Source organism: Thunnus albacares, chromosome 1, assembly GCF_914725855.1.
Source record: "Thunnus albacares chromosome 1, fThuAlb1.1, whole genome shotgun sequence".
Taxonomy (NCBI): domain Eukaryota; kingdom Metazoa; phylum Chordata; class Actinopteri; order Scombriformes; family Scombridae; genus Thunnus; species Thunnus albacares.
In genome coordinates, this window is record NC_058106.1 from 19,803,039 (window position 1) to 19,813,098 (window position 10,060).

At 36.7% G+C, this 10,060-nt stretch overlaps 1 protein-coding gene across 1 annotated transcript; it reads right to left on the minus strand.

Moving 5' to 3' along the window:
• Positions 1-3,258: 3,258 nt before the first annotated feature.
• Positions 3,259-9,538, minus strand: rhcga (Rh family, C glycoprotein a). The gene is made up of 11 exons (XM_044347996.1): positions 9,244-9,538; positions 7,940-8,132; positions 7,028-7,178; positions 6,728-6,875; positions 6,405-6,571; positions 6,102-6,239; positions 5,191-5,327; positions 4,875-4,999; positions 4,477-4,550; positions 4,273-4,346; positions 3,259-4,187 (listed from the first exon to the last, which is right to left on the minus strand). The coding sequence occupies exons 1-11, from the start codon at positions 9,467-9,469 to the stop codon at positions 4,154-4,156; spliced, it is 1,467 nt and encodes a 488-aa protein (XP_044203931.1). The 5' UTR covers positions 9,470-9,538; the 3' UTR covers positions 3,259-4,153.
• Between the last annotated feature and the right edge of the window lie 522 nt (positions 9,539-10,060).

Below are 10,060 nucleotides of genomic sequence, written 5' to 3' on the forward strand. Positions count from 1 at the left end.
CTGAATATTGTTGGGTTGTGGATTGTTGGTTGTGACAAAACAAGACATTTTACGTTGCATCTTGGGCTTTGGCAAATGGTGATCAAAATGTTTCACCATATTCTGACATTTTATAAATCAGACAACTAATCGATTAATCAAAAAAATAATTGAGTGATTAATCAATTAGGAAAATAAAGATATGCCCTAAAGTAAAGATATGCAAACACTGTCTTTATGTGAACCAGGCCTTGGTACACAGTTGCTATCAGTCATATCATTAAAACAGATTTGTAGTAAAGCAGTGCATCTAATAATAAAACCAATAAATAAGTATGACACCAAGTAAATGTTGCTGTTTCACTGTACTAATGACGCAGCCTCTGAGCAGTCTTTTAACATATAACCTCACAGTTAACTTGTTTGACCCCATCAGGCCTTTTTAGAGACCTCTTCACTCAATAAAGCTTCTGCCAAAACACAGCCAACCAGCACAAAGCAGATGTCCACCCACTGCATTTAGAGTTCATTAATGTCACAGTGATTGGTCAGGAAATTGCCCTATTGACTGTCCTGTCCAGACCTCATTACCATCAGAATAAAGGGAGCAGGGAGATCAGAGCCCTTGAGGCAACAAGCAAAGCCCACGATGACTTCAAACTGTCGATGTAGAGGTGGAGACATTTCTCCACTTATTCTAGGAGCTTCATCACTTTAACTAAAGGCACAGGCACTTAAACATGATGCTGCATGAGAGTCCCTCAGGTCACATGACAGTAAGACCTGACAGAGTCATGTGAATTAAGGTGTCAGTTGATGTGAAACTACAGGGGAAGCAGTGTCAGGATGCTACCTGTTCAGAGACGCCACCTCTGCCTGTGATAGGAAATATGTCAAACTGTGTCCAAAACATTTTATATGAATAGTTTAAAATTGTATGAATGTTAATTAATTTGTATAAATTCAACAAAAAATTATATAAATATGATGTTAGTAATTAAAGTCAAATTAAAGAAAATTTGAGAATATTATCGTATATTTTCTGTCATGGCTGTCATGCTCATGTGTACAAAGTTTTTATACTAGAATAATATAAATTGGGGTTACCTTTATGAAAATTAGTTATCTGTCACTGTATGAAAATGGAAAATGGAAACAAGATCATGTATTCCCCTCCTAGAAGTTGTTTTGTCAGCCTGCATACAAAGCAAATATATATATGTATACTGCTGAGACAAAATACATACATCTTAATTTTTATTGTTGTCATACTGGAGTGAATACAGTATGTTCTGCACTCAGATTTTTATCATGTTTGTTCATCTACTTTTAAAATCTGTGGCTGACGAACTAAAACACTGACTACTTTTCATCCTAAAATTTCTTTAAGACAAATCACACACAATCATATTCATGTCTTTATTCTATATCCATAAGTGTTGATTTAAAAGAGTTTAAACTCCTATTGAGCTTTGAGTTTAGCTCAGAGAAATATCTACTGATTCAGCATTTACAAGTCATTTTTTACCTCACTGCTCCACCTTGTGGAGTAAAGGAGTCATTGTGATATTTCAAAAAGGGTTGAGTTGTATTTGTTTGAAACAGGATGGATGAATGGGGTTGTTTCTTGTGATATGATACCAGTCTGCTTGAATAGAAAGAACAGTAGCTTTTGGAAAACTTTCATCTTCATGAAGCTCTGAAATCCCAAACTGACCCACAAATGTCATCAATCACTCATCAAGTGTAAATTTGGATTTCTAGTTTCAAGCAGTCATCTGCACTTTTTTTTTTTAAATTAAAAGCTACTTATTGTATATTGCTGAAACAAAAAGGGAGTAATGGAAAACAAGGACAATCTACTGTTATCTAATTACCAAATATAGTATCATACTATTGCATGTCATTGGTTCTAACACTGGCTTTAGGATTTTTTACTGTTTGTTTTGTGTGAAGCATTTTGTAACATTCGTTTTGAAAGACAAATGAACTTCTATGTATTATATAATAATAAAAACATTAGTGATATTAATATTACTATTGTTGTTAATATTACTATTATTGTTAGAAGTAGTAGTAGTAGTAGTATTTCTGTATGTCCATGAAGTGACCCATCAGGTTAAACACTGAGCATCCTAATTGTGGATTAATTGAAATGAAAAGCAATTAAAGCAACATGGCATTATTTTATATACCCTAAACATGGTAGACTGACAGCACGGTACAATACTGTGACCACAGTCCATCACCAGAGTACATGACAAGAGAAAGAGTAATTACAACTTTTGAACAATGAGAATCAGAATCATCTTTATTGGCCAAGTATGTTTACACATACAAGGAATTTGACTCCAGTTTAGTGGCTCTCAGTGTATTTTTACTGCGAGGAGGTGTCGTAAGTCTGTGGTTTTAATATACATTCAAGATATAATTATTTTTAAAAAATGAATAAAAGCTTTAACATAGGCCTTGATACTTTGCTAATAAAACAGACTCTGTTTCTGTCATTCTGTCATTGGTTGTCACTTCCAGTGCTTGGTGGATGGTGTGTGAGAGTGTTTTTTCTGCCGGGGCAGTGTCCCGCTCTGTTGCCAGCTGATTTTGTTATGGATTAGATAATTATTTAGTTACTACTATATCATCACTGTATCATTTCACCACACATATTGGATATCACAGCTAATTTTGATTTCCTTCAAAATGGCACACATCATATTTTACTTTGCACACACACACAACAGCTTAAAATCCAGCAACTTTAGAAAACAAACAAAAAACACTAAAAAAAAAAAAGGAAGACCAGAAGAAAATAAATCACAATAACAGATCTATAAAATGAAGAGAAGAGTTCACCAATGAGCATACAATAATCCTATAAAGACAAAGAAATCCATGTACGAAAATACAGTAAAAATTAGACATCAAGAATTAAATGTGATAACTTTTTTTTTTTAATTTTCAAAAGCAAGCTCTTGATAATGTGCACTTTATCTGAGCCTGAGTCAAGACAGGACAATACAGCAAATATTTACAGTAGTCATGGATTTACTAAATTTGACAACTAATTTTTCAATATTGCCAGTGGTTTTTATGCACTACAGTTCATTTATTTAGGCTGCTGAAAATTCTCAAGTATCACATGATTGTCCCTTATTCTGGTTATTCAAAGCCTATGAGTGACTGTCACACTTATGAGGTATTATAGTTATTTAGGTTTGTCATTATTTTATCTATATTATAGGTGCCTTCATATGTCTTTAAAAAATGCAAACAAGAATGTAAAGAAAATAATACAACTTTATTGTTTGATTCCAGTTACATGTTATTTATGAATGTGTATATCTGAAACTATAATACGTCAACAATACAAGAAACATATAGTCACATACAAGCACATATAATGTATTGGAGGTAACATTCAACATTACTCAACCAAATTGCTGGAAACTGTTTCATTGTTACTATAGTTACTCAAAACTTCCACCTTAAGAACAAATAAGGTATGCAACAAACAAACAATGTGTGATAAAAAGTGGAATCATACAGTATGTACACGCAGCTTAAAAAGAAAGAAAAGATACAACTCAATAAGTGCGCCTAATTTGGCAGCACAAATAACTTTGATTAAATACTTTTCAATATACTGTACTTCAGCAGATTCCTTGTTAAAAAGGACATTACATAGAAAATTATCAGTGACAATATTTAACAATTAAAAAGCATGACATGAAAGAATTTAGAGCTCTCCAAGGTCTTTAAAGATAAAATAAGATGTGCTACAACTGATGATGTAGAAACACACATGAAAACAACTCTCAGTTCTTCTTGTGCATTACAATCAACTTACACTACATAGTGAGATACACTACATTACACTACACAGGTGCTTTTGACTTCTCATCATACTTCTTGGATTCATGTTAAGTTATAAGAAAGCAGTTTAAAAATTTCCTTCAACAATAACACCAGTTTTAATTCAGAATCACTTTTCTATTGCAGCGCTGTCATAACCTTTAAACTCCCAATAACTGACAGACAAACGCATCAAAAAATATTGTTCCTTTCTTGTAGGATTGCCCGTTCTTTAAAGGCAATTCTTTCATAAATTAGTGTTGTTTCACAGCTGTATCAAGTTCAAGGTGATGTGAGGATGATGATATTCCACTGTGCGTCTCTAGCTCTGCTCCACAGAGAAGTTTGACTCAGATCTGTTGAACAAAAAGGAAGTTCATCTTTAATGAGAAATTCATGACAGGGAGGAGTAAAGGAGAACACATGAGTGAGTGAGCTTACATGTCTTGGTGCTTGTGTATCATGTGGTTGTTGTACTCCAAAACAGGAGGGATGGTCTCCTCATCCTCAGGGACCTGAAATCGACACAATGGATCAGATCATGAGCCAGAAACACATCTGCTGTATGTCTATGAGTAATTTCAGAGTCAAGTGTTTTCCCATAAAGAGCAAGAACACCATCTAGTGGTAGAAAAGCACTCTCACCTCCCAGTAAACCTCATCATCGAAGCAGTTGTCATCAGCAGGGTCGCCCCAGATGGGGAACTTCAGGATGAAACCTTTGAGGAGAGAAAAAACGGGAATTAACTAAGACTTCTCACCTTACTTTTAATATCCTCCTCTTAGCTATGATGCTGTTGTTCCCTGTTCAAACCTATTTTGCAGTTAAAAGAGATTTTTTTCAGTTATTTCTTTACTTACTTTATTAATATTTTGTTCTGCACGTGTAGTTTTTTTAAAAGCACATTGTAAAATACCTCGAACAGGTTTTAGAAATAAACTTTATCAGATCTCTGGATTCCCTTACAATAATCCATGAAACAGATTGCTTGATATGGAAAGATAACTGTTTTCCTGAGTCTGAACACATTGTGCAAACTCACCAACAATCGCCCCTCCAACAAGTCCAAATGCAATTGACACACATGTGCCAGCAGCCTGGAAGCCTCCCTGCGTTCCTACACTTCTGTCTGCAAAGGCGCCTTCAAAGTCAAATGTGTTGATCAACCTAAACACAAAGAAAAACTTTATTCAGCAACATTTTCATATTAAGCCTTGCAAGATCATTTCACTTCAAAGCTGATAACTGAAAGAAGACAAAGCCGCATAACTGGGAATGTGCTCTCTGGTGGGGGAGTCAGTCTCTGAATTTCAAGTTATATGTGGATGTGTGTCTGTGTGTTTGTGTCAGTCACTCACCCCTCTTTGCTGTAGACAGATTCGGTGGCAGCCGCGGCAACGATGGCACCTGTAAAGCCGCCGAGCATCCCTGGCAGAGCATGCAGATTGTGGACACCACATGTGTCCTGGAGCTTGAGATACTTCTCCAAGAAGGGCTGAGAATGAGAAAAACAGTCACACATTAATTACTGATCTGTAACGTGATTCATAGACAACCTTTAAAAATGCTAAAGTCATGGTTGGTATGAAGACATGTGATGTAAAAAAAATATTTTAAATTTTCTATTTTTTACATTCTGTATGTTTATTTAACTGTTAAATTTCTGTTAAATCTCTTTACATGATGCCGTATCAAAGCCTGGGGCATCATTTTGGTGAAAAAAAACAAAATCTCAACATTTTAATTTCTTTTCAGCCTAAAAATCAGCCTTTAAAAACTTACAAAGTGTAATTTCTGTGTACTTGTGAATATAAACTTCCCCCCCAGGTTGTTAGAACCCCTAATTCCCAGAAATATTGCTGACAAACTCAGTGTCTAGCCCCTTCAAAATGCTCAATGGTTTAAATTTAATGTGAAGCTTCTTACTACAAGCCTCATTCAACAATGTCATGTTTGGCACAAAGTTCATTTGACCTTTATTATGTTTTGAGGTGTGTCAGAATACCTTGCTTCGCCAGACTGTTTCCTTGTTACATTTAATCCTGAAAGTGTTTTTAAAATGAGTCACCAGTTTCTTATAATCCTTATAATCTTGTTGTTTTCCTGTAATGCAACCTACAACTGGTTTCACTCTGCCTCCTTCATATTGCTTCTGTTTTACGGTTAGATTCCTTTTTTTTTTTACTCTCTGTCTAGAGTGACAGAGCCGCAGCACAGACTTGAAGACTTCTTTCATATGAAGTTAGAAAGTGAAAGACTGTGGGCTCACCGTGATAAACAGGTAGCCAAAGGTGGAGATGATGCCACTGCAGAAACCCACAATGAGTGAACCGTAAGGAGTGATCATGAACTCAGCGGCTGTTCCCATGGCAACACCACCAGCCAGGGTGGCATTCTGGATATGTACCTATCAAATAAAACAGCATGTTAGTCATGAGAAATTGAGAGACACATAAATGTTACATGACCGGTTGTAGATTAATTTGTTAACACTTCAGAGCTGGCTCGACTTTGATGAACTTGTATGTGTGATTTTCTTGTTTTCTTGTGTTTTTCAGCGACAGAACATTACCATGTCCACTTTTCCTCTCTTCTGAGACATGCTGGAGATGGCCACAGTGGTGAGAACAGAGGAAGCGAGGGCAATGTAAGTGTTGATGGCTGCTCTGTGCTGTCCGTCACCATGGTCTGTGATGGCTGAGTTGAAACTGGGCCAGAACATCCACAGGAAAAGTGTACCTGTGAGGTGAGAGAATCAAATCAAACCACAGTTAGATAGAGGGATTAATGTAAGTAGGTTTGACTGCGATACATCTAAAATATTAGGTATACCAAATTAACTATGTCTTAAAGATGTGGCAAACATGTGAAAAGTATAAAATAGAGTAGACTCACCGATCATTGCAAACAAATCAGAGTGGTAGACAGATCCGTTGAGGCGTTTACTTTGGTGTAGGTTTGGTCGGTAGAGGACCCAAGAGATGGCCAAACCATAGTACCCTCCGAAAGCATGAATGACCATGGAGCCACCAGCATCTCGGCACTGTGGAGATATTAAAATTTCACTGTCATAGATGGATATACAAAGCAGCAGCAGCTGATAGAAAGATAGAAAATGCAATGTTTGAAGAAAATCCTAAACTCCTCGGGCATCGTATTGTTCCATGTAGGATTGATTTTCTTGGTGAGACTCACATGAAGGAGGCTGAGGATGATGAATTCCTCCACAGCAAACAGCGTGATGCCAAACAGGGTGACCACAAGCAGCTGGACAGGGCTTACTTTTCCCAGGAGGGCACCGTAAGCGATCAGAGAGCCGGCACAGCAGAAGTCTGCGTTGATCAGACTGTGGGTGACACACAAAAAGGACAAGAACAAGGACAGAATGAGCAGAAACTTTAACGACCAAGCAGCAATGAGTGAAGCATGAAATCACTGTGAGGAGTCAAAGCAAGGCTGGATTACCAACCGGTCAAAGCAGGCATTTTCCACGAGGCCCCAGACCCCCAAAAGTCATGTCAATTGGTTTTGATAATTTGTTAGGGTATTTGCACCACTAAACAACAATATCAACTTTTATCTAAGGAAGTGGTCTTGTATTATTGAGGGGCCCTTAAGATCTGTTGCAGTTTATATAGTGTTGACATGGTGCATATTCCTACATAAATGTGTGCTTACTCAGAGACCTTAGGGTATTGGGGTAGTGTTATTCAATATGTTTACATGCACATATACAATGCAGAAAAATGTGGTAGATATGAGTTAGTCAACGAGGCACCAAAGGCCACTAGAAACACAAATTTATCATATAAGTTGACAAACATGCTTTCAGTAGACAAACTTGAATGGCTAGATGTTAAATATATTTTACAGCATGACTTCTCACGTTGCTATGAATAGAATGACTGCTGCGTTTAACATCCAGGATCAGACAGAGTGACAGTTGTGACAAAAGAATCCAGACCCCTCTCCTCTCTGTCTTTGAAGATACTGACTTTCTTAGAAGTTATATAAGGCATGTGTTATGTAACCATGTGCACTCCCACTTGTTGCTTTCCATGAACGGCAATGTATAAAAAACTGTTTGCTTGCAGTGAAGAGACTTACCTCTCCACTCCAATGTAGATTTTTCCTGTAGTGAGGTCGAGGGAGTGGAACCAGCCTTGCATGAGAAGAGCCCACTGCAGACCAAAGGAGGCAATCAGGAAGTTGAAGCCCACTCCACCGAAGCTGTAGCGTTTCAGGAAGGTCATGAGGAAACCAAATCCAACAAAGATCATGACGTGGACATCCTGGAAGCCTGGAGTGAGGGCCATATACACATATTGTCATTGAGGGTTGAGGTGTAACGGCGTGCAGTGAGTTACATTTGCGGAATAATAAACAAAGAGCAACAGTAATAAAAAAAATAAAAAATAAAAATAAATAATAAATAATAAATAAATAATAAAATAATAATAAAAAAAACATCTCAGGCTTCAACAAAAATCTCTTAGCACTTTCTCTCTTGCACTCTCACTTCCTACTTCACATTAATCAATTAAGGGTCATTTAAATGCTGAAATAAAGTTTCTTATTAATTATAAATTTTCTCCTTATGCTTGCATGTTAAGGTTTTATCACTTTGAAAGCTCAAACTGGTTTTAGGATATTATTGCAGATATCAAATAAAATCAAAAAAAAAAAAAAAAAAAAGCAAATATCAAGATGCTTTTACCAAATACCTCAATATCGATATTGCAACAATCTTATAGGGATGACTATTGGTGCTTTCACAAAATATTTACACAATGAGATTTTTGATGAATAATTATCAGTAATGTGGATATAATGACTAAGTGGGTAAAGGAAAATAATAGAACAGCTAGAACAGTCTGATAAATTCAAAAAATTACATCACTTTAATGTAATGCAGCCTTTAAAATCAGGAAAAGACAACACTTATGCCATATCACAATATTACGATATCCAAAATCGAACACAATATATAGTCTCATATCAATATATATATATTGATATCTTAATATCGATATCTTGATATCTTAATACTGCATACAAGTGCAGTACAACTGCTTACAGCTTTTGAAATTAAGTATCTTAACATTTGCCTTTGCACAATCACAATCTAACTTCTAATTGAAAAACAACTTCCCTATATCATAATGCATGTTTTTACAGCCTTTGACGTTTCAATGAAGTACTGTAATCAGAAACCAAAGACAGAAACAGGATGGTGAAAGTGGGGTTAAACAGACACAATCTGGTCACTAAGGTCTCACTAAGAAAGTACATAAATATGAGTGTTTCTCCAACACAGTCTGGTCATCAATAATTCCTCAAACACACAGAATCATCAAAACAATTAAAAAAAAGAACAGTGAGCTTCCTTTTATGCTGTCTACTGCACTTACTGGGATATCTGAAGTAGAAGTCATTTTCAATGTCGCTGGTGATGTTGTGACTCTTCCTGTGCTCTGCCCAATGTGCGTCTGACTCCTCATCATACCGGATGAAAACTCCAAACAGGATAATCATAGCAATCTGCCACACAAAGCAGACAGCTGGCAGACTAACACGCACATTGGTGTTCTTCTGCGGGCCGAAAAAATTAGCTGCGGTCTCACAACAGTTCCCCATGGCAATGACTCTCTGTTAATGATGCTCGGATCACTTCTCAGCCAACTGTGCTTTGCTGTGGCTTGCAGCAGCATCTCAGCAGGTTTATATGGGCCTTTGGAGGGGTGTGCCCCACTTACTCACTCACACACAAGGGGTGGACACATCTTACCTGTTATCAGGTAAACCACTCCTTACCTGCTGTTCCTTTTTTTTTACAACCAAACCAAGCCATGGTTGGCAACATATTCATCCTAGAACAGATATCACTGCAGTAATCAAGTAATCACTATAAATGTGTGATGGAAACAACACAGTACAGAAAGTCGATGCTTTGGGAACTAACTCGATATGTCATCATTTTATGATGTGGCAAGTCTTGCCATTATTCTAATATGTTCACATCTATCAACACAATCCAAAAAAATCTGTAAATATCAGACCTTGGTGTGAAGGTAAAGATATTCAGCCACAACTATAACTGCAATAATAATTTGCTATGACTATTCACTCAGTCCTGTGTTTTAAATGATTTTTGAGTTTCAGCTATGTGCTCTGTGACAGCATGAGACAGGTCTTGGGTGAACACACCTGTCTATCAGACTCATAAAT

Coding starts and splice junctions, on each gene's coding strand:
- rhcga (XM_044347996.1), bottom strand. CDS start 9,469: ATGGGGAACTGTTGTGAGACCGCAGCTAATTTTTTCGGCCCGCAGAAG. Junction 6,240..6,404: donor AGAGAGGAAAAGTGGACATG/GTAATGTTCTGT, acceptor TTTATTTGATAG/GTACATATCCAGAATGCCAC. Junction 5,328..6,101: donor TTGGCTACCTGTTTATCACG/GTGAGCCCACAG, acceptor TCTCATTCTCAG/CCCTTCTTGGAGAAGTATCT.